General features: G+C 38.2%; 1 protein-coding gene across 15 annotated transcripts in view; it reads left to right on the top strand.

The window, feature by feature from the left end:
• NCKAP5 (NCK associated protein 5) overlaps positions 1–25882 on the top strand; it is a 436628-nt gene that overhangs the window by 346787 nt on the left and 63959 nt on the right. For 13 of the 15 annotated variants that reach the window (XM_040560984.1, XM_040560986.1, XM_040560985.1 and 10 more), the window contains 2 exons: positions 3061–3180; positions 23363–23467. In XM_040560984.1, coding sequence (XP_040416918.1) covers positions 3061–3180; positions 23363–23467 — 225 coding nt within the window. Of the gene's footprint in view, positions 1–2206; positions 2514–3060; positions 3181–23362; positions 23468–25882 lie in introns of those variants that run through there. The other 2 variants (XM_040560997.1, XM_040560990.1) reach the window with 2 other exon arrangements.

Here is a 25882-nt window from a genome sequence, read left to right as displayed (position 1 = left end):
AATGGAATTACAGTCTTAAATGTGCACGTTTCAAGTTTGTCGGTTGTTACAACACATATAGAATTTCTCTAATGTGGGAGTTTTTTTTTTTTTTGCTGTGGACTATGGAAAAACTATATTAAGTTGAGGTTTGTGCTGAATTAGCCAAACAGCAAAAAATCACAATTCTATGTAGCAAAATTATATAGATTTTCTACCACTAACTAATAGAAAATTTTACCTCTGGGAAATTTAAAAAGTCAGAAAAAAAAATGATTTGAGACAAACGTGTGTGCTATGATACTTACTGGAAGCATCTATTCTTTCTCCTTCTATTCAAGGACTCCTCATATCACATGAGATGGTAAGAGTGCTGGGGACTGTATATTTTATTGTATTTTCTTCATGTAAAACCTAGATCAGCAGTTTGAAATTTGAGTTATACCACTTAATTAAATTATCTTCTGATCTACGTTTTTGCTCTTTGCATATTACCTTCTTCTTCGTTAGTATATTGAGGGAATATTGTTTTTTCAGGGTTTTGTAGGAAAGTTATTTCTCCTTCTTTTTCATCAGAGAAATAAAATGAACTGGATTATTCAAACAGAAGAAGCACATTCAGAGGAAGAGCAGCACATTTCTGGAACCTCTAGAAATGGGCACTGAATGCCATTTTGGAGAAGATGAGTCTCATACTGAACAGAAAAGCAGGAATAGATAGATGCTCAGTTATTGCTATAGTGAGACCGTAGGAATACCTTACATATTTGGGAGATTGTGATCTTAATAGCTGGTCGTTTTGCACACAGGAGAGGAAATAGTTGTTTCAGACATTTGATAGTTGTATTAATTGGTAATTTTAAGACTTCAACTTTCTAAACTGAGTCTTTATTTTACCAGAATACTGCTACCTTAATGTGCTTCATTTCTTCTCTGTACTATAAGTGGCATTGCCATTGGCACAGTTTATAGCATCTGGGTGGGTAATCTACTATCTTATATTTCACTTTTTACAGGAAGTCTAAAGTTTCAAACATAAATCTTACGGTTTTAGGACTGTAAGATAAGAAAGTTTTGAGCAGAGGCATTGCTAAGATTTAATTTCTTTCTACAGTGTCAGTTTCTGTGAATCATTTTTCCCTTTCAGTACACTTAGTAGTGTTGAAATGTTAAACAATGTTGTAACAACTTAGGCTTTGTTTTAAATTCTCTGATTATTTGTGAAAGGCAGATAATGATGAGTCTTGATGCTTGCAATTTCCTATTAGTGATTGCTTTGTGTGAGACCAGAGATAAAATAGGTCTCACTGTCAGAAATCAAAGCTTTAGATTTTTTATATAACATCGAATTCAAGATTTTGGGGGGTTATGTTAAAAGGCTCTAACAATTTTACTTACAGCCTGATGGCCACTTAAAACAAATATTAAGCTGAGAAAATATCAAGAGAAAATAACTGCACTCATCCGGTAGCATCATAAAATCTGATGCATACTATATGCATAAAAAGATGTTTACAATTTTCTGAAAGTCTCAAGATGAGCTTACTTTATTGTATGTTCACCTCTTATAACCTCAGTGCTGGCTGCAGTGGAGACGAGCTACTGTAGGCAAGAATTTAGGCTACATCTGACTGCAGTTTCCTCCTCTGTGTTGTTTTCTCATGAGGGTAGGTCATTATGTTGATAATGGTATTGACAGGACAGCATATGGGGATCCAGAGGCCTGTTTCTCCACCTTCGTATGGTGGGAAGTAAAATCAGTTAGGCAATACCACAGGGCAGCAACTGTCCTAAATTTAAAAGCGTAAGGCAAGGCGTTTGGGGGGGTTCATTTTTTATTATTTTTTTTAATAAAACTAGACGTGGCTGCAGCTTATTACTTTTATATGTGATCTTTGTTAGCAAACAGCTCTTCCTAATTTAAGAAGCTCCCATAGCTCAAAGTAGACAGCTGCAGAAATTATGGGGGAAGGTGGAATGTCGGATTCAGCTTTCTTTCCAAAATCAAAATCCTCTAGATAGAATCCTTTATTCCTCCACGTGGCCAGGAAAAGCAGGTCTTGTATTGACATTAGAAATTAGATAGATAGATAGATAGATAGATAGATAATTTGCTCTATAGGGAAGCCACTAATGGCTTGTTCGTGATGAACCTGCCATAGCCTTGGCTAAAAGACCTGCATCTTTCAGTTGTGGCAGTAACATCCTGTGCCTTACGATGCAGAGGTTTCACACTCTGCCTCTGCTTCTAATGGTCTTTATGCATTACCTCTGCTCTAATGGCCTATCTGAAGGCTTTTTGGTACCTCATATTGGAAATGGCAGGCAGGATCGTGTTCACAAGTGTGTCTGGTGAATCAACATCTAACTAAGACCTGGCCTCCTCTACAGTGACTAGTTACAGTGGGAAAGATACAGACCATCCACAACATGCAGCCAGCATTGCTGACTTGGTTATTCCAGAAAAAGCGGGGAGGGGATACAACTTGAGAAGAGTACCTTGAAGGCACAGTGCCTCTTTGAACTTCTTTCTGGTATGGTGTGGCTGAAGCTTTTTCCTTAGCGTATGCTTATTACAATATTCATATCTTAATTGCTGTTTTGTGCTTTGAGTAGGGTGCAAAATGAAACACGTTGCTAGCAGTCACTTTTTATACTAACAGAAAACTCCAAAAGGATGTAGCATGTAACTACTATTTTTCATTACAAGATTTCTTTGATGTTATCATGTGATGATCGAACAACCAGAGAAAATGAAGTACCAAATTTTTCTGATCTGTACTATTTTAAAAGCTGTATATGTTGTTCATATATATACAAGTTGATGCTCCATGCCTGTCAGTGTTCAAGAGGCATTTTGATAATGCCCTCAATAACATGCTTTAAGTTTTTGTTATCAGTTATTCAGTGCCTGAAGTGGTCAGGCAGTTGGATTTGATGATCTTTGTAGGTCCCTTGTCCCCAGTAGGACTACACTATTCTAAATTCTAAATTCCTTCTTAGTATCTGACATTACATAGAGCTTTTAAAATTGCTTCTGTTACCTGCTTTCTAATCTTTCTGTCTTCTCTTGTGCTGCAGGATCTGAGGGAAGAATGTATAAAACTGAAAACGAGAGTTTTTGATTTGGAACAACAGAATCGAACGCTAAGTGTGCTTTTCCAGCAGAGAGTCAAACCAGCTTCTGACCTCCTCCTTCAGGTAGGAAATGGCCTTTGCAGAAGGAAAGCTATGAGCTTTTTATTTCTCACGATTATAAAATTCTCTTCTTCTCTTCTTCTCTTTTTCTTAAGGTTATGTCAATAAGCAGGAAATGACAGTTGGTAGATCTAATATATTAGAAGAATGTCAGTTATCTATAATCTAATACCATTGAAACTGAAAGTGTACACCAATGAGTTATGATTATATATTATGTGCAAATGTGGAAAAAGGAGTATACCTGTGGAGTGACTTACTTTTTCAGTGCTTCTTCACTATGATAAATGGAATTATATGGGTTCATTATCCCTCTGCAGGAGAGAAACTCAGATTCCTTAACATTCTGCTTGATGGTGAACAGTGTAATTTCCTGCAAGAAGACAGCCCATTTATTTAACTTCTGCCATATGTGTTACGAGGACTTAAGTACATCTTCACAAGCTCACAGAGATTTTTTTTTTAACCTTTCATGGAAGGATATAGCTGAGGAACCAATTGACCCATCTCCCACTCCTTGGCCATTCTGGAATAGTAAGAGATGTTTCAGTATCCCTTTCGATTTGGCAAAGTCCATTATTATGAATTAATCAATCTTTTTGACATCCTTTTGTAGAAGTAGAATTGCTTTGCAGAACTTCCAACAAATCTGACCATGAGCTAGAAGAAAAGTAAATGAAGACTAACTAGATTTTGCAAGTTTCAAACAATGGGGCAAAGTCTGGCTTTGGCAATACATGTTACTTATTATTAGAGAAAAAAAAAAATCATAAATTTGACGGGAGAAATGTGGGCAACTCACCTAGTTAAATGATATTAAATGTGTGTCTTATTAAAATCCTCTGATGCTATGCATGTATATTTTGAAGTAAAATTTAGCCTTTGCACTGTTGCTCAACACCTGACAGCTGCTAACTCTCATCACTTTGGGTTCTTTATTGAGGAGACATTGGTCTGCTCACCAACTGGTGCTTAAGGGCAAGGAATCCCCACCGTGAGAGCAAATAGCTGTGAAACTCTAAAGCACGGGCAGAGTGGTGCTAGGTCACCATCACAGGGATCTGGGTTCTTGCATTGTCCTCAGATTCCTCATTTTGTGTTGATTTGGGTATTGCTAGGTCAGGACCTTCGTTCTTTTGTTTTCTTCTCTCCTGCCCCCTGCTTTCCTGACTGTTTGTTCATCCTTTGTAGACTCCTGGTTGTTGTGTAGGACTGATACCTCTGTATTTATTCAGTCTTTAATGCATCCACTGCAGCATGCACGTTTATTGCTCACTTCTGGTTTTGACAGTCCCATCACTTGCTCCTTCTTCCCGTTTTCTTCTTTCTTTCTGTTTCCAAAGTACCTAACTCTAGTCAATGTTACTGGGTTAACCCAATAACCCAATTGGGTTAACCCAATGTATCGGGTTAAATTGCACAGAAGTCACACATTGCACATTCCTTACTACCTAGTTATGTGGCAACAATAAGGCCAAGTTATTTTGGGAGTGTTACAGAAGTGTAAGATAACTTCTGAAAAGCAAGTGGGATCGATGGTTTGACTTCAGTTCCTTGAAACTGGATCGTGTCACTGCTGCAAAAGAAGTTGAAAGGGATGAACCTGCACCAAGTAGAAGAAAGGACTAAATGATGTAGTAGGTTTTAGAGAGGGATTCAAACTGTTTTACATTCTTGTCCCTGCACACTTTGGCAGGCAGATAATGTGTGTAGATTCCCCCCACGCCCCTCACCCCTGCCCTCTTTTCACTGCTTTGTCTTTTTTGCCAAAGAAGAAAGAGAATTAAGATCATTCTTAAGGTCCATGTTGCACAGATGACAGCAAAATGTGTTGTTATGCCCCCATATTTGCTATCAACAGATTTTAACCCCCTCTGGGGAAAAAAAGAAAAAGCAGCGGACAAGTTGCAGTGTACAGGAGAAAATGAAGAACTTCTGTTAAACCACTTCATATGTCATTTTTACAGGAAAAAACAAACAAACAAAAAAAACACCAAAAAAAACCAAAACACCAGTCAATTAGTGAGTTTCCAGAAATCTATTTATTCTCTAATTTTACTCTAGACTTGAATTAGTGGTGTGTCATCTGTGATCTTGTAGACTGAGATGTAAAATCTAAAGAAGACTGGACTGAAATTAAGCAAATATCATTGTGTGCCTGCAAAAAAAAAAAAAAAAAGGAAGAAAAGTTTGGATTATGTCTTTTTGGAAATGCATAAACCGCAGGTTTAGAGCAAGAACTAAATATTTGTTTAAATCTCTCACTCTACAGCAGAGTACTAAGTATGTGCTTAAGGACATCACTGTTAATTCATAGACCTGATCAAAGTGAATAGACAAATACTGTTGGGGGGTGGTGGTGGTGTTACTTTTAACTTTCCTGTACTGTCCGATACAATGAAGTTTAATCTTATTTACATATTGATCTCATCCTACGAGTATTTATACTCACTACAATCACAAGTTTTCAATAATGCTGCAGAGCCAGGTCTAAGCTAAAAATAAGTAATATTAGTTACTTTGTCTGCGTATCATCTGTGATTTAGTTGTATATTACCATCAATTCGTCCTGTGATTGGCACTAGGAAACTCTTGTACAAAAGACTAAGCTTATTTTTAAATCATAAACATTCTGAGTATATCAGATTTCAACAGAAATATAGATTTCTTAAATAAAGTAAAATAGATTTCACCATTACCCTAAGTTTCTTTATTTCATTTTAAGCAAATAATGCACAATTTGTCTTCTTAGAAATCAGTTTGTTCACTTTTTTTCCCGATAAACAAATTGATTTAAATGTTTTGAACTTGACTGCAGAATAGTAGCCTGTGTACAGTACTGATTGCACTGTGTTGTCTTTCCTCGTGCTTCTCACACAGATCAAAGGAAAAACTGATTGCTTCCAATTTAAAAACAAAATCATGTAGTGAAGGTTTTCATGACTGCTTCAGGAATCCTTCACTGTAAAACTATTATGGAAAGTATTACACTCTCATGCATTTACAAGAAAAGTAAGTACTCATGAAATTGAAGGGCCTAATAATATTTTAAAGAAATACATGTGTTTTCTTGAGGTATGTGATTAAGTAGATTGCCATATAACTTCTTTGCTGCTAGAAATTCTGGTGTACTTACTGCTTGTAGTGACTGTGATACAGAGGACATTTCATTCCTGTCATGAAAAGATTAAATAACACAGGCTCTGATGCAAAATCTAAGGAGGAGAAAGAGATAACTCAAGCTTTTTTTTTTTTTTCCATCACTTCTTTTGTGGATGATTTTAAGAGCTACCCTGTCTTTCTAGGGACATTCTTTCTAACTGAATGGTGTGATTTACAAAGCCAGTATTAGGGTTATTAGGGTAGGTAAATAAGGAGGAATCTGATCACCCGTGGGTTTTTTGTTTTTATTTTTGTTTTATGTTATTCAACAAATCTCTCTGAAATGGCTTTCTGAAAATTTAGAAGCCTTGGAAAAGTGCCTCTGTCTCAGCACCATCTGAAGAAGAGGAATAGCTTTAGTTAGAAACTATCACAGAGGAGTAGCTTCTGCCAAGACAGCCTTCATTTTCCTCAGTTGATATGGTTGCTAAAAGGAGGTGAAATTCTGCCTGTCATGGCAAAAAAGGTTTGGGAAAGAAAAACAGGAACTCCATTTTGGTGAGCTGCCTTGTATTTCATCTGGCAGTGGGAGAAATAGGTGGGAATGACAGACTAAGATTTAAAATCAGGTAGAGTGGAACTGGTTGGAAGTGAAAAGGCAGATTTGTGCAGGTGATGCACAGAAGATTGATGAAGGGTTGAGGTATATCTAAATAGAGGGTGAGGGTAAGAAAAAGGGTAATGGTAGGAAAAAGAAGCAGCCTTAGGTGAAGCCTACCACTTCTGATTTGCCCATGATCATGTATAGCGTATATGAAATAGGTTTAAATGTAAATGTTAGTATCACTGTATTTCTGTCTTTGCCTTTTTTTTTTTTTAATACATGGTGCAGTGTTTTGTTCAGAGAAACTTAAAACTATTAAAATAACTAAATTACAGACTTTTTCACTTTTTAGCTGTGGCTTCTCATACAGTTGTTTGACTTTATTGGGTATAGACTGCTCGCTCTTGAGACAGATCTTTCACAGGCCTTTTTTTTCTAGTTAGCCCTCCTTTTCTACTCATACCTGACAAAATAATGATTGCTATCAAACCTGATTCTAATATTGCATGTTTTTCCTTTGCAACAAGGATGACATTTATAGAGTTTTTGAGAGGAAAAAAGGGGTCACGGTTTGCCTTCTGATAGATACTGCAGTCATTTATATAATGTATCTCTGTTTACATTAAAAGGAAAATGTTTGTTAGCTGAACTCTTCTTGTGGATAAAATTCTTGTTTTCACTTTTCACCCAGGAGGTTTCTGTTTATAAAGCAGGCAGGGAACTTACAGTGAAAGGTGTTAAAAAGTGCAGAGTAGCAACATTTATTGAATTGATTTACTTGATTAAATAAGTAATAAAATTTTCATAGTTGGGAAAGCATAAAATGATATTACTAATCACAAGATTTACAGTATCTCTGATCCCAAACTGTATTTTCATTGTCTTTTTATTCCCATAATAAAAATGCTACTTTACCAACTCCAGAACAAGGTAGGGAAAACTCCTGAAGCATCCATTTTCTCATTGCGTTTCTCTGGCTAGATTAGTTTCATTTATTACTCACGGACCATCCACATTGTTTAATTTCATGTCTAGGATTTTGTTCAGAGTGCTCCAGCACAGTCTGCTGAATCCTTAGATTCAAATAATAACTACTTTGTTGTAACTGCATTGACATTAGCTCTTGTAATAACCTGACAACTGCGAGACATATGAGATAGACTGTAACTGTACACACTTAGATGGAAACAGTTGTGCAACTTAGCAGGAAGGGGTAAATTACACTGACGACATTATTATATATGAGAAGGAAAAAGGGCAATTAATTGCCCTAACACCTGACAAAAGGAGATGGAGTGTCTGGCCTCGGAGCCTGACCTCTAGTTCAGACGTCGTTAGACATGATGATGTCTGAATGTGGAAGGTTAAAATTGAAGTTGCATCACCTTCCAGCAATTAGATATATGAAATGGTTAAGTATTTCAGAAAGAAAGTATCGGAGGGTTTGAAATTAAAGCTAAAGATCATCACACATTGTTAGAAAACAGTTTGTCAGCAGTCCAAATCTATTTAAATAACTGGATCGTTACACGCTGAGCAGCAGCATAATTCCCGTCTGACAGAAGCCAGCCACTCGTCCTGCCTGCTGCCTCTGGGCTCTTCAGAGAGCATGCAGACTTGAGACCGAGATCAGCAAATTTGTGTGTGAAGTTTGGAAACTCCTGCAGTTGACCTGCTTATTTTCTTACTTCATTTCTCTTCCTTGGTATCCATCAGATTGTCAGGGCACTCGTATTTGCAAATCTTCTGAAACTCTGACTCCAGAACAGACTGGCAAATGGCTTTTTTTCTCAGAAAATATTAAAATAAAAATAAGGCCTAACAGCCTCTGTAGTGATACATAATACTCTGTATTTCATCTCAGCTTAAATCACCAACATGGAATAATATATTCCATATATCAGAATATATTATTGAAACCATATTTCTTGCCCTTTTTACAGCTCCACATACATGCTGAAGAAATGTTAGAGAAATAAAGTATGCCTGAGAGCCTGCTGTTTAAATGAACGGGTGACCAAAGTCAGTGATGAGAGAAGGAAAGAAAATATCATCCTCCAAAGCAAGTCCATCTAACCTCCCTAAATTAAGCTGCATGACCTCTAGTTTTGAAGGAACAGTGATAGGAGAATGCTTGGAAGAATTAGGCTAGGTATCTGATAACCTGACAGCTCTAGAAAAAGGCTCTGAGATGAGCAGATTTTTGGGAGAGCACCTGGCATCGCTGGATGTCATCCGCAACAGTGGCTCCCTACAGGCCGTCTCTAGTCACAAGGATGTAAGCTGACAGAAACAGACTTATCAAATAGTTCAGTAGAAAGGGACCTTACAAAGATCCTCAAGTCCAACTGCCTGACCACTTCAGGGATAACCAAAAGCTCGAGCATGTTAGTGAGGGCATTATCCCAATGCGTCCTGACCACCGACAGGTTTGGGGCACCAACCACCTCACTAGGAAGCCTGTGCCAGTGCTTGCCCACTCTCGTGGCAGACAAATTTTTCCTCATGTCCAGTCTGAACCTCCCCTGAGGCAGCTTTGTGCCTTTTCTTTGTGTTATATCACTGATTACCAGGAAGATCAGAGTGTGAAAATCATGGCTGTGTTGTGCAGACTTTCAGAAAGCTTTGTGAGATAGATCCCTTGAACCAAATGGCTGAGGAGGCCTTTCTTGTCCCTCAAGAGTGCTGGTCTGTAACACAGGAGAAACCTGTCATGCTCTTTTCTAACTAGGGAAACTGTAAAACTCTCATTCTGAAAATAGAACATTTGCCAAAATGCTTTGCTGGATCTAAATCTAATTCAGGCTGATAAAGGAACATCACACACACACATGCACACACACACACACACACACACAAAGAAGTTATGGACTGTGGCATGATATATGAAAGGAGAGAGAGGGTATTATCCTTCACAGCATTTAAAACTAAAGCAAGCAAAGCACAGCTAGGTGTTGAGTGGAGAAGGGTATTTTTATTATCAGGGACTTAGATCAACTTATCTGATAGGTCTGCCCCATCTGTAATTTGTGTCTTGGTGACCTCCCTTCTTGTCAGACTGTTAATCCTTATTTCAGTACCTAAACTCTTCACCGATGTGCTCGTAAGCAAAAAGAAAATAATAACTAAAGCTCACCATGTGCTGAAGAGCAGAGACGGTCTTTCAGAGTAAGCATATGTCAAGGAAACAGTGGGGCTGTACTGATGTGACAGGCCTGAACAAAAGAAGTAAGATTTTACTGCCTATTTTTTTAGACAAACATGCAACTGATGCTGAGTGAACTGTAGATTTCTCTTTATTTTATGCATAGATTTTTATTATCAGTGATGATACACATGATGGCAGGAATCCAATATGGCATTTGAAACCCTGAGCGAGTATGTAAGCAGAGTCATTAAGTACAACAGTGTTTTTCAAGGCTTTTCCTACCATTGTGTACATTCAGTAAGAGAATAAATCTAAGACAAAAGGTAAGAGTCCCGCAGTACAAAACAGTATTTCCATATTCCAAACTTGCCCTGTGCTTCAAACTTACAGTAATAATGAAAAAGATGACACTTTTTTTTTTTTTTTAATTTTCTGTGGTTACATTTAACCTATCCCAATGCTTAACTTAGAGAGAATAACCCACTGGATGCAGTTGTTTCAACCTGTGCTATTTGCAGACTGTATTGGCAACTTACCGTGTTAATCGTTGCATGAATGGTCAAAGTGTAAGTATAGAGGCTGGTTACAAGGAATGCTTATTGTAGATTGGGAACTTCGTGAAAACTCTTTGCGTTATTCATGCCTTTGAATTTTGTATGACCAGCATCCTTTTCTTTTTTGACTGATATATTTCAGGTTTTGATTAAATTTACAATGTTTTTGTTATGTTAGGTGTATTTAATCAAAAATCATTCATTCTGGTTTCCTTTCTAAATGGAAAAATCTTTCTCATTGAAATTCTGATAGCAGAAATTAGCATGTATTTGTTCTAATGCTATCACAGTGTACGATACGCACAGTACAAGCCATGTGTTACATACGGAAGTGTAATTTTGTGTCATCAGGTCATTTCTTAAAGCTTCCTGATTTTGAATTGCACAGTGGAATAAAATAGTAGCCACTGCAGGCCCTTCTTAAATACTGTGTGGATAAACAACAGGTGTGCTAGATAATTGTTGTTTCATCATGGTGCATATTTCACACTCCATAACTCCCAAATGAATTACCAAAAGAATGCATAAAATTAAATGATTCGAAGATTTTGAGGCCTTCTTCTTGTGGCAAAGTGGAAATCTATTGAAATTCTAAGGCAGTATAAAGCATAACCATTATTATTACAGACGTGTCATGGTTCTCCTATTGCTCTAGTGGAGCTGTAGTTTGTTTTCCTAAAAGACTTTGAAACTTAAATGAAGGACAACTACTCAAAAGTATGCATATATGAAATAAATAACAATAAGTAAATGATTAATTTCATTTGTAATTTTACTGCACTTAATATGTGTGGAATTTCATTTAAAGTGTACTTCAGTCATAACTGTGTTTCTGTTACTGTTTAAGCATAGTGGCAGAGTTTAAGGACATGAATCAATCTAGAACTATGTCTCCTTTACTTAAAAAGTGGTGTGCCAGTAAGTGCTCTACTTGGTAACATCTAAGCATTTCAGATTGTATAAGGTCAGTGTAATTTGCTAGTCATTTTATATTACACATTCAATCAGATGAATCCAACATCATGCTAAGTGGTTTTCAGCACATAAAATTACTCAATAAGTATTTTCTGTTGCCATCTGTTATGAAAAGAAATCATTTCCCTGGCATGTACTCTGTATGTTTTGTGTACTTTTATGTATACTGTGCATGGAAGAAAGGGTTGGTAATTAAAATGAAATGTTATTCATAATGAATCATAAAACACCTACTGAATCAACCCCATCTTTTAGTATTGAATTTTACTAACGCTCTCCTTTGTTTCCCAAATGACCTATCTTCTTTAATGATGGTTTGGATACTGGTAAGATTCAGATCCTCATCCAGAGGCTGTGACACTATCGACTACGTCTCTGTTGACTTCGCTGAGAATGTGAAATACTGTATTGCAAGATAAAATCAGCACACAGATGCTTAGTGAAACTGAAGAGTCCATTAGTGCCTTAACTCTTGTATTACCATCTGGGTATCTCTTGATAAGGGCAAGCTAAAAGGAAAAGTTACCTTTGTCATTAAATCTTTAATAATGTGATATTGACAAACTTGAGTCTAACTGTATTTTTAGCATTTTTAGATTGCATTCCTGCTCATTTCTGCCTGGATGTGAGCAAGCCCTGTTTCATTAGTCACTAACAGATGTCTGGATGCAGGGAGGAGCAGTGATTTGTCTGTGTCCTGTATGCATTACAAGGGCATCTTGAACATTATGAATTAAACTCCATCTGACTGGGTTAAAAGTATGAAAACCAGAGTGTCAAAGTAATGACATCTGGAATTAATACCAGTGCTTTAAAAACTCAAACAGATACCACTTTTCAGTTCCTTCTTCTGGTATGCACCTTCTGAGATGAATTACTTCATTTTGTAGTGTTTTGATTCTAAATTTATATAGTCAGTCATATTTTAAAAGCAGAAATACTTCATTTAATGTTTTTAAGTTTCCTTTTACTTACTCTTAGTCCCTCCCCCCTTTTTTTTCTCTAAATAAGCATTGCATCCTCTTCCTGTTCGGTATACGTATATGTCTAGGTAAAGTTATTATGGATTATAGGCAGTGTGAGTGTGAACATGAATCAGATATTAGCATTGTATTTTAGAGGTTTGCTTAAATTCATTCCATTAAATGGTCCTTAGGAGGTTCTTGACAATAATTAGACATATGGGTACTCAGCTCTGCTACCGGTCTTTACCAGTTCATGGGGGAATAACAAATGGAATTAACCTTTAATGTAGGTCTTTAGGTCCTTCGCGTACACAGGCCCAGACTTTCAAGTGTTCAGGCATTTCGCTGAGCTTTTTTAAAAATCTGGCTACTTATCTGGTGCTGAAGCGGGGCTGACCCTTTTTGAAATTCCTATATAATACCTTCTAAGCCCTGCTTTTATCTGCGGGGAAATAATGATCAATTCACAAGGTCACAGATTCCTAATCAAAAGTTGGCACCGCTTCTTCCGAACACATACAGCTGCCGAAGGGGTCTGCAGCTCTCAGCTTTCCCATGGTAGAGGTAAAGTTCATGGCTGCTTCAAGCCTGGGGCAGGCTGCCTCCGGGGACATTCTGGCAGCAGGGTGGGACAGGGACTCTCTTTAATGTCATCATGTGCCAGGGCTTGGCACTTGCAGGGCTGGTCCAGGTCCTGCACAACACTTAGAGGGCACTGTGCTCGCAAGAGCACAGTTTGGCCCAGGAGCAATGGCTGATGGCTTTTACTTTCCATTTCCATAAGTACCTTGTATCCAGGCATCCAAGAAAACCACTGTAAAAAGGCTCTCCTTATTTGAAATTATTCTGTCAGAGCCGAAAACAATGCATTAGTGTTGGAGAGAAAATATGTATGTAAAAGCCTCAAACTAACAATAACATTATTTCCTTAAATCCTCCTACTACTTTTACACTCTTTTCAGTCCAGCTGACATTTCAACAGTTTCACCAAAAAAAAAAAAAAGAAGGGGTGGAGGGATGGAGAAACCTTTCAAACGCATAATTTTGAAGCAAGGAAAATGCGACTTGTTCAACATTAACCTTGACAAATTCGTGCTCCTGTCATTTAAATGAATGAACCTTTCCAATGTCTAGCTTGCTGGACCTTGAGAAACAGCAGTGAGGAAGGACTGTAAAAATGATGCTCATCTCTCTTAAATTATTTTTTCTGAGTAAATGAATCATTTCAGTGCAAACCAAATAAGGATGAATCTGCTCACTTGAATCACCTGTTCACAGCCAATGAACTTCCATGTGAAGCAGCGTTCACCCTCCTCTGTTGCCATGTATTGATCTAAAACATCTTCCCCGAGCCTTCTCTCTCCTTTTCCTCCTACAGGCAAAAGGTTAGAGTTAGATAATAGTATTAATTTTCCAGACATCTGCACATGTTTTAATAGCCTTTAGAAGGTTTGAAATGGTTTCTGTTTGACCACCACAGGGCTAAAATGCCATTAAGACTTAGATTGTAGCAATACATAACAATCATAGCCCCGTAGTTCAACCTGGCAATAAAAAAGCTAATTTATTTTATTGTAGATTTAAATTAATGTGATGAACTCCTCTCTCAACAGGGGCTGTAACACCACTCTTACAAAAATACCATTGCCCTCCATATTTTCAAAACCAGATAAAAACCTCTGCAACAAACCTCGAGTATATTTTTGTTCTGTGTGCTTTTGAGTGCTCATACATGTGTTTGTGTTCACATAATGCCATTCCTGAAACCATGTTGTTTCTTCTATCATATCTACATTCTTACACTCATTTTTGTCTAACATCTCTTTGCTCTTAGAGTCAGCAGAAAGAAGGTGATTAATAAATCCAGGGCAGTGTCCAGTGTTAACCTTTTTTATTTTATTTTTTTACCACCCTGAGAACTGGTATTTTCTCGTGGGGAAAATTTTTACTAGTTAGGTAAATTGAGTTTAAAATAGCTTTTAAAAATAGTCATATGCTGTTAATAAGGATAATTTTGAAAATCTGTGAAAACAATTCTTAGAGCTCAGACAGTTTTCATTTCCAACTATATGCCAGAGGAAAGCTTCAGCGTATCCTATTATAAAGTGATAAAGCAGCATTTGATAGCAGCAGCTTCTGTGATAAAATGATCATGGCAGCACTGAGAACGAATCTAATAAGGGAATTGATCTGTAGATTCCAATTCTGTAAGAGCCAACATCGATCAACATAAATGTCAATAACAAGATCGTATTGAGGTCTGCCTAATTCCTTTAGATGATTTTGGGGCATAGTCAGAAAGTGAATGTGAAAACGAGTTTTAAACTGTAAGAATCACAAATTCAAAGACCAAAATTATTTTGTGCTACCAGGAATATCTCCGGCTGTCATAGTATCAGTGATCAGTATCAATTTAGCAGCATGTTGAAATTAGTGAGTAATTTAATCAGATTATTATTGATAACGCAATTGCAATTGTCTAAGTGATACTAAACCATCAACAACTTCCATCTGTATTTTCATGTTAAAACGTTTCTTAAATACAGTGAAATAATAACACTCCACCTTTTCACTGTTAAAGCATAGATAGCATGTGAAAGGCATGCCATAAAAGATTAATGGCATTGTTCTTCCTTGTCACAGAAGTTTAGTACAAAGCTGTTTTCTAGACTGATTTTGACCACGCTGAGATGTGAAGGAAAACTGGTGTTGTTTGTGAGCAATGCAGGAAGGGAAGGCATCAGAACGTGCAGATTTCTGCCTCCATGCTCGGATGTTCCTATAATTCATAGCACCAGCATGAGGCTGGCATCCATTTAGCAAAGTGGAATTAACATATGGATTGCTATCAGATCAATAGAAAGGTATTTACAAAAAAGCATGTACTGCTCTGTACCAAATTAATGAGAAAAAGTAAAAATATAAACTTAATAAAAGGCCTGACTCTTCTACAATGCTATACTTGCAAAACTGCTGTTTTACCATACTCCAAGGAGTCTTCCATGAGAAAGCTTGTTGAAAACATTTATTTCATTAATTGTTTACATTCTGAGTAGCTGATTACCAGGTCATTGATGTAAACTGTTGACTTTACAGTAATTACAAACCACAGGGAACTTTATACCTACATTTTCCTAAGAAATTAAATTAGCTCCTTTTATTATTACTGCAATATTTACAGGCTCCTACTGTAGTGCTATTAAAAACACATTGGAGTCTCAGAGCTTGAGAACACTGATAGAGTTATAAAAACAAAACTAGGATCAGGGAGGATTACTTTGTGTCTTTCAATGTAACTTTTATTTAAAACAGTTTATGAAAATTAATGAAACTAAGGCATTTGGAAGAGGAGTAATTTTAGGCTTACAATAATATTGCCAACTCTGTGAAGAATTCAGAGAGATTATGTTATTTATGTTTATGCATCAAATGTCTGCTTAATACCTCCCAATTTATACCCTAGGATATAAGTTTTCAACCTTCTGAGTTCTTTGGAATCTAATTGACTGTTTTTTTCTCTCTCTGAATGGTTTGATAGTAACAGAGAGCAGCAAGCCTGGAAAACCTCAAGTAGATGCAAGTGAAGCCTTTGTTTTGTTCTTTTTTTTGTGTGTGCTGGATTTGCCTTGTTAACAGGATTTTCCGATGTAGTTTTAGCACCCTAATCTTCTATACAAATGTTTGTAATATCGTACCCATGTACTTTGTCTTGGACGTTGTCAGTTAAGTCTCAGTGAACTTGCCTGGAGGATTTGCCAGCAAAACTGACAAACTGCTGTTATACTGGGTATGAATTTAAAGTCTAGCATCTGCTGTATCCCCAGACATCAAGTTTTTTAGCAACGTCCACCTAGTAGTGGGGGAGACAACAGAAACAAATGGATTAATAGAAAATTCAAATCTGCTTGACTTGAAATTTCTGGAATAACTGGAGGCTGCCTTTTTTGTACCAAGAAATGCTTTTGCTTACTGAAATGTGTTTTATAGTTTATCCTTTAATATTCATATTTTCTATAACTCTTTCCCCTGTTAACGCTGGGCAATACTGTAAGTTTGTGATTGTTTCCTGTATTTTACACAGCCAATAAATAAGGGCAATAAATACCAGTCTCTCGCTGCTTGCTCCTAGCACTGTGAGAGTTATCCTGGGGTTCACTCGCTGCAGATTAACCCCCTCCTCCTACCAAAAATAAATCCAACCAGCTATAGTGGCAGGTCTCCCACGGTACAAGAGCTGAGAACCCTAGCTGCATCATACAGGGCAATGAATTTCAGATAATCCGTCAGACAGACATTAAAACAGAACAGAGTACTAAGTATGAAAGCCAGCGTATTTGCTGGTGCTAATTACCACGGGGTGTAAGATTTCTGAGTTGCTTTGTCTATTCCAGACAGAGCTGTATAATGTTTCATGTTGTGTGCTTTTGCCAAATATCAAGTATCTTTGCTGAGTGCCTGATCTATTAGAAATGGAGCCTGTAACAACAAGGAAAGAGTAAAAAGAGTTTTGTCTGATGCGTTAGCTTTACGATGAGAAGTTGTGTGTGCCTGCCGGTGCAGAGGCAAACTTGTGTATTGACAGCTTCTTGATGTCTAAGAAGTGATGAGCGTAGAATAATTTGGGGCAGGGAGGAGCATTTGGAACAGACTGAGGCTGTTAGTTTCCCACTCCACGTTTAGCCCCAGTCCTGTACAAGGTTTGGCTGGAGAAGGGAGCTCCCTGACAAGTTGGCTGCACGGTGCGTGTTCTCCCAGCTGTCTCCTGTGACTAGCTCCCATTGCCCATACTGCAGAGCTATATTCACTTTCTCCAGGGGATGCTTTGCAGCAGCACAACAGGCCAGAGCAGAGCTATGGCGAACCTCTCGTTGCTCCTGTGCTTCACCCATACCTTGCCCTTTTCTTTTTCCTGGGTGCTTGTTGGTGCAGTATTTTGTTGCTTAAGGAAATGCACAGGTACAGATTGGTTGGTCACTTTTGCTATAGGTACAAGTGAAAATACGAGTCTAAGTATTTGTGTCAAAATACTCTCACGTAGTCCTATAAAACTTTCTAGCACTTGTTAAAAATATAGAAAAGCATACCCTTATATGGTTTGTATTGCATTGCACTATTCTGTGCAACTTATAAGATAAGGCTGTGTTTTATTTTCAGAACGGGTGGAAAAATCCGTTTTATTAACTGCCTATTTCTGTGAAGAAATACAAGAACACAATTGTGAATAGGGGACCTTATTTGATGTAAAGGCACTCCTGAAAAGTGGTAAAAGAGGACATAAATGCTTCTTAAAGACACACTGAATTCTTCAGCTGAAGCACCATAATGCTGGACTTCATTTTAGTCTAAAATATTTATCAGAGAGAAACAGTCAGAGGTAATGTCATGCTGTTAGGGTAAATGATTGCAAAGCAGATTATTAGGGAATTAGAAGGAAAAAAGAATGGATATTTCCACAGTGAAATGTCCTTGAAATTAACCTAAAGGATACAGGTATAAAAAGGAGTATGAGGTGGTATAAATGATGCACAAGAACTCTGCTAGGAAGCTGCCTGTCTTCATGTTCAATAGACAGCTGGAAGGATGAAGGCAAGTTCTTAACCAAGCTGATTTACTCATGTAAAGTGCTCAGTATGCCAACTGCTATTGCCATTATAAACTGTGAAATGTTCTGTTTATAGGAAGTGAGCAGTAGGAAAGTAAGACATAATTCTGAATTTTCTATTAAATATATAACTTCTGAGAGTTGAAATATTTATCATTTTATTTTCATTGCATCAGTTACATACGATGAAACATCAGGCATTGCTGCATGCACACAGTGTAGAATTTCAAGTGTATTTCCCATGTTAGTGATTATTAGAATTAAATACAATGGAAGCACCTTTATATTACATTCACTTTTGCTTCAGTTGGCTGTTTTCTGTTGACAACAACTTGTTCTGCTCACTTTAAAAAGCAGATTTACCATATGCCAGAAGCACATGTATCGCAGTCTCTGATTGTCTAAAGGCAAAATCTATTTCTGCTTTCAGAAGTTGAACTTCATTTTATTATTTTTCCATACACTTAACATTCTTCTTTATTTCAGAGTATCTAGTGTATGAGAAGTTCACACTTCATGCTTTGAATAGTGTGTGTTCTTAATCTAGCTAACCTCTGATGGAATAGGTGAAAGTTATTCTCTCTCCATCTGAATCCCCCTGCAATGCATCTAGGGACGAAAATGCACTTAGGGACTGAAAAAATCGGCATTCAGTTTCAAGACAGATGTTATTTCTGCATAAACTGGTATTAAGTGAATTGCATACCTAATCATATATATATATATTTGGTCTGCTATCTTCCAGGGTGCAATGGAGATTCAGTATGGAGTGCTATTTCTGTAAGACCTTTGAAACTAAATCTCATCCTAGGTGGGATTAATTCATAACTGGACTCTGCTTTGGATGGATATAGCAGTTAAAGATGAGCAAGGGATCAGGAGTGACAAAGTCACCTAGCAAGAGTTCTTGAGCCTCTGTCACAGCTGTATCAGCACTCTTCTCGTGTTGTACGTTTTTGCATGTTTTTGGTAGAGTTACTAAGGCTTGCTTATTTAGTACAGCTGGGGTAGAACCACGTGTGTTGCTGCCTGTGGATTTGAGAGGAATCTTTGTGCAGAGAAGTATTAAAAATGGGGTGGTGTGAAGGCTGCAGAAAGGTATTCCCTGCCAGTCCTGTTGCAGCAGCTGCTCTATATGGGAGAGAAGTCCAGAGTTTGCCTTTTCAGGGTTGTGATGCCCCGGATAGCAGCAGAAGTGAGGGGATGCACCAAACAAACATTTGCAGCTCTGGCTCGGAGCACCGGGATGAAAATGTCTCTCTCAGAACCTCGAGAATTTCTTTCTTGTGAATGATGGGCTTTGGCTCATGTGAGAAAAACAAAGCCAATTGATTTAATAGCAATTAACTCATCCGATATTGGAGAGTCATACACAGTTTGGCATAATTCATTGAAAATTGTTCTGGCAATGCTGCAGGCCATTAGACATTTTAAAAAGGAGATGGGAACTGATAGATATTCTGTACAGATCCAGTCACGAGGCACTGTGGAGTCTCCCTGTAATACTGCCTCATGCCAGGAGGCCAGAGCCTTCTTTTATCTTCCTAGAAAGCCTTAATAAGGATGTCGCTGTGGGGAGGGGGGCTGGCCTTCTGTCTGATGGATTGGTTATCTGCCTGCCAGATAATTGTATTTCCTATTGCACTTGATATAATAGGTTTCCACCTAAATTATCAATTACTTTGTTTTTATTTTTTATGTGGGTTACGGGAGTTATTCTTGACTTTGAGCCATATTGCTCCACCTTGGCTGAAAATACAGGCAAGCCGGGAGAGAGCCCATGGCAATAAAGCCTGGGAAACACCACGATCTTGCAGTCGAAGGTGGAGCTTTTCTGCCACTGCTCACAGGCAGCCACAGAGATGCCCTTTCTGCTCTGCCTGGCCTGTTCCTCCCCACCAGCCCCAGAGACGTGGCTGCAGCCCAGCCACAATGCTGGGAACATTTTTGTCTGCACCTGCCCCAGCACTGCTCAGCACAAGATAATTTCTAAGCAAATGGGTCCAGCCCATGCCGTGTTCACTCCCATAAAGGTTTTCGGTTCTGCAGTCCAGTGCTCCTGATGCTTTCCTGTTTTCAGAGGGGCCGAGATGTCCCATGCACAAATACTGCCCAGTTTCCCCTTATCCCCGTAGGCCACCAACTACCTTAATGCACTCCAAATGGGGCAGATGAAGTGAATTTATAGTTATAACTCTTTGGTTTGTATTTAAATATCCGTTTAAACTGATGTGGTCTTTTCTGTGAAAGGCACTCTGTGCTGTGGTCAGCCTTCCGTTGCACTGCACTGCGATAGCATCAACAGTGATTTTCCCATTGTGCGGTTTTCAAGGCAGCAGTGACTCCTTGATCTGGGTATGTGACCATCCGAAAATAACCACAAAGGACACGATACATTTTGCTTGTCTGAGAAGAAATCAGCATCAAGTTACATAGTTAGCACAATCTGCTACTTGATTTTAAATGGATCATTAATGAGATTTTTTTAACAATAGAGTTTTTCCTATTTTTGATTTGGAAAATGGAGAAGGAAGAAAAACAAATAATTGAAAGAAAAACAATTTTCTTATCATTTTTCTTCTGTAATTGGATGACTTGCTTCAGTGCTGTGCGACTGTATTTAATTAATGATCTCAAACTTTGCTCTGCTGTTTGTTAATGCTAGTCATTGTGCTGGCCGTGTGTCTGTTGGTGTCTTTGCATATGCATTGGGGGGGGGGGATATTTCCAACGTGACGGTCTTTCATTTGATGCAGAAATATAATCACATTGCACGTCTTGAAAGCATTTTCCTCCATTTCAGTCTGCTGGTTCACCTTTGTTATTATGGAGTCAGAAAGCTGAATGCTGGCAAAGACCACTGAAACATAGCATGAAACGTGCACAGCCCGGCCCGCCCAGTGATGGAGCCGGTGTGGTCGAAGCCCCACAGCCCCAGGCCATTTGCAGCGTGCTCTGCTGGGCCGTGTCTTTTCACCAGCCAGCTCTCAGGCCAGAAATGTTTGTTTTTTTCTGCCTATTCAGAGGTGTTAGATCCAAGCGGGCTGACCTCTGCTCTCAAGTCTGACATAGACAATAACAACAGCGCACTAAGTCCCACTGGATGACATTGTAGGGTGTATTTTGTTTCCCTTACTGAGATGCATACATGTTCCCATTTAAGTAATGAGCTACTTAAAATGCTTTGCTGGAAAAATGGGAAGACAATTTTACAACTGTAAAACTCCTATAGCACTATTCCTAGAATACTTTGGGGAAAATAGATGCTCAGGTGTAAATGTTCATCCATCTCAGATGTCCACTGTCATCAGTTCTAATGCACAGATCTGGCTATAGTAACTCACACTAAAAATCTCTGGAAGCAAAAATCATATGGCTGATTTCATCGGAGAAAGTGATTCCTCTGCTAAGAGCAAGCACAACACTTGTTCATAACATCAGGTTCTCCTGTTTCAGAAAACAGTGGAATTTTCTGGTGGTTCAACGATGCACTTGGAATTATTGTCAAGAATAACACGTGTACTAAGTCAGTAAATCTGTGAGCTTGGGAAAGCATTTTACCTGGAGCTTAAATCTTGAGCAAACACCCAACGGTAACTCTACTAATAACGTTTTAAAAGGTACACGCTGAATAACTAGGGAATAGGCATCCCTGGTGTTAAAAAACACATAGCCTGGATGTACTTAATATTTATAATAAAATGTATATTGGATACTGAGTGCCTGTAGCATTTTAATCTACTCAACAATATGTTGGACAAAATATGATTCTACAGAGCACTGATCACTGAAGCTATTTGCCATAATCTGCAGCAGGACAGCACCTCCTGAAGAGCCAGCGCATAAAACCTGTATGAATATGTAACTCTTGAGAAATGATTCCCAAATTACTAATTACTGGTTAGAAAAAAAAGATTTGCTAGCATATCTGAAATGCACCTGAAGCACGGCACGCAGATCCAGAGGCTGTAGCAGTGGCCCTGTGGCTCTGCCTGTTTGGCTTCCAGCAGATGAATTTCTGCAGCGGGTACCAGGAGAGCAGGCAGGGTAAGGTACCACGTTACTGATGTTTCAGGACCCTGCAAAGAGCTGCCTTGTCACTGTTACTTCTGTGCTGTGGGGAAGGACTTCAGTGGGTACAGGTTCTCCTTCCCTCTTTCACCAAGTTTTTTGGATGGGCAGAGTGAAGGGCCACGCATGCAGCCTCGACAAGTCTCCCCACTGGTTTACATCCTTTGCAAGTAAGGGCAGCTGGAGCCATGCCAGGGTAGGGGCTGTGCTGCTGATTCCTCCAGGTGGAAGGTGTTTTTGGGTAGTTTTTTAGTTGTTTTTTTTTCTTTTAAAGTCCTTTTTCATTGATCTTGGTGGACTGTGAATAAGATCTATACTGCCTGTTCCATGATATGTTGGTCCAGTGACTGACAAGACTGCAGGTATTTCTTCTGTTGAAGTCATTGGCCAAGGCATTCACATAAATCATGGATTTTATTGAAACTGCAATTAAAACAAATCAGGTTTAATGCACACTGAAAGCCTTAGTAATTGGTATACAGGTGAATATGGAGGAAGTGGCACCAGCTTAGTCGTTCTTCCAAGCAAAACCGAAGGAAAGAACAGTGTATATAATCAAACAGCATCTGAATATTAATGCACAAAAACCTCTGAGTCCCTAGTTCCCTGATGCAATTATTTTCTATTCACATTAATTGTTCCTAACAGATGACATTAATGACTTTGAGTTAAAATGTGTGCAAGGGAGGCCTTCAGCAGATCAATGCTGTTTAAAAATTGGGTCAGTTTTGCAATCATTCATTCAAGGTGTAGCAGCTCGTAAATAAAACAACATTAACATGTTGATTGATTTATAAATGTTAATTTTGTAGTTCATTTTTATGCTTTTTCCCTGAAACCTGTCAAACTCTATGGATAGTGGTGGAACTCGTGTTCATTTGTCATTGTTGCATATTAAATAATGATAAGTTGCAAAACAGAGACTGGAAGAAAAAGTATGGTTTGTTTTAGATGAAGAACAACCTGTTCTTCAGACAGGACGTCTGGAACAAAACAAGCACGAACAGCAACACTTCGAATTAGATCAAATCCTCTTTTACCTCGGGGTCTCCATTTCCCTTGAAATTTAACCCCAGAGTTTGGAATTTTAAAAATGCTGATCTGTTGCATACTTGACAAATGCTTATGCTTTGCTCATTCCCTTCTAACCTCCCCACCACCCAGAAACTCCATTCACGCATCTTAGACCTCTCGTCTGGGGATTTGCTTTCAGAAGTAGAAAGAAACAGAAGCTTGATGCAATCACGAACTGCTGATGCTCAGATCCACGTGAGTTTTTGTGCTGTCCTTGTATTCCTCGTTCGGCACCTTCCTTTTCACCTCTGAAGTCTGATGTCAGGGATGAGGCATAAAGCTGATCTCTGAATTGAAACACTGTTGAGGCAGATAACAATACTTCTTCTTCCTTCTGTTGTCTGAAATTCAATATTGTGTCCTCGGTTGATATAGTAAGCAGATAGTGTCACTCTGTGCAAAAAAGCATAAATCATAGCAATGTCCCCAAGATACCTTTCTGGGTATTGATTACATCTCAGAATCTCTGAGAAATGGTCAAGGAGCTTTTTATTAAAGCCCATACACCATATTATTCATCCACTTTTATGATATATTATGTATGAACTTTTAAAAATTCATGGGCTCTGCTTTTTTTTTTTTTTTTTTTTTCAGATAGAGTTAGCTTTGTGCTTATTTGGCAAAATCTTAGCCATTGTGGCTTTCATGTTTCATTGTCAAAGAGAAAAGTAGCTTAAAAAACAAAAGTCACATGAAGATAGAGAGGAATAAAGAGGACAAGAACAGAACATTGAACCTGTGTGTGCCTTTGATCTCGAAGTGTAGTAGTGTCAACAAAAATGTAATCTCCTTTGTAGTACGTATTATAATGAAAAGGCATTGTTTCAAAGGTTCACAAAAATGCTAACAACCCTTTGTATGATATGTAATTAAGCCTTCAGGTTAGGTTTTTCTAAGTATATAGTTTTGTCTCTTTTATAGTCTGATTCAGTTCTCTGTGATGTCTAGCAAAAATTAGGTATTTAAATTGTAATATTACATTCGGGCCTTTGTACTCCAATTTCGTTAAAGGTAATGATTTAAAAGTCATGATTACAAAAAATTAACATTTCACCATGTCAGTTAATAAACCCATATACACGTTAAATGTATTTAATTAATGCATCATAAACATACAATTTAAAGTACTTTCTGAGAGAACTTAGAGAATAAAGGCAAATTGCCAGAGAATATCTGAATGCAATCTGGATGTTGGGTAGACATCCTAACTCAGAATCTCTAATGGCATGATATTTTTTGCACGTTTTCTTATCTCTTCAACAGTAAAGATGATTACAGTAATATAGTGTTCTTTTGCTTCGCTTGTATATCCTCTTTTCATATTGTTAAAACTACAGGACCTTTCTTCTCTTTTGGCTCAAAGGAAACGAAGTGAGGGGATGGACAGGCCCACACACTAGCCAAGGTGATAGGAAGGGAAGGCAGTACTTTTCACTGTGCTCCGATCTCTTCTTTTCTCTTACAGGATATTCTTATAGGAAAGGATTATCCAGGCATCCTTCCCTTCAACACTGTGATGGCTGGGACATAGCTTAGTATAAAGGGCAGAAATTTGACATGACATCTTTTTCCAGTGCCACAGCTGAAAGGCACTGAAATAGCCAGAGCGGGCATATGCTGCCATTGGCCTCTGTTCAGACAACCTTACAGGGAACGACGCCGTCATGGCTGTGGCAGCTGATGAGAGGGTCTCCCATGGGAAACACGATGTCAGAAATAAAGTGTAATTTGTGTCCACAAAGCAAAAAGTCTGTTTCAGAGCTAAAAACAAAGGCATCGTCCTGCCTCTGATGCTGAAACGTATTCCTCCTCGAGTTCACAGATTTAAAGGCTATTCCTCCTGCATCCATTTGACTTCCTAGGAGGACATGTACCAATAACTCCCAGAGGTGAAATGTGCTCTTGCTACCTCTAAATGATTTTCCCATTCATAAGTTTGGCCTGTGACAGAGAATAATGAGTTGCCCTGTAGTTACGTTTGTCAAAAACAGAACATTATTATGTCAGCTGAGCAATGAACAGCTGTACTGATGAACTCCTCAGCAGTAAAAATTCTGCTCTCCCATTTAACCAAAAGCGGTTCAGCCCTAGTAATAATAAATGGGAAGTTGTGGAGGAATAAGTGAAAGAAATGAGCAGAAGTCCAATAAACATGCTAGTGTATGAGAAGTGAGCACAAACTGAACGTTTTTCCAGAGATTTGCATGAAGCAGCTGCGTCTGTTGCATGTACAGTTTTGATACTTGTTTTGTGGATCCTATAACTTCAGATTTCTTATGACTTCCTGAATATAAAGGTAAATTTTTCATCTATGCAAAATTAATTGGAACCTATATCCATGTTCAAAAAGCAATAAATATTTGAGGTTGCACAATCATACTCTGCCTTAATGAAATTCAAACCAAAGTTTTATGAAATAGAGTCGTGTCATTCTTTCTGGTGTTACTGGTAATTAAAAAGATGTCAGATTTGGTAAGGAAACTGGAGAATTGCCTAACAGAATGGTGCAGGCACTTAACGTTAAAGAAGCTCTAACATTGTTAGGCACAAGAGTATTAGTTTAGAAACAAATTAAAGTAATCCTAGATACTCCTACGGAGGTTTAATATT

The sequence above is a fragment of the Cygnus olor genome, chromosome 6 (assembly GCF_009769625.2).
Source record: "Cygnus olor isolate bCygOlo1 chromosome 6, bCygOlo1.pri.v2, whole genome shotgun sequence".
In the NCBI taxonomy this organism is placed as follows: Eukaryota; Metazoa; Chordata; class Aves; order Anseriformes; family Anatidae; genus Cygnus; species Cygnus olor.
The sequence above is the reverse complement of the archived record's forward strand: the minus strand, read 5'-3'. Positions and strand labels throughout refer to the sequence as shown.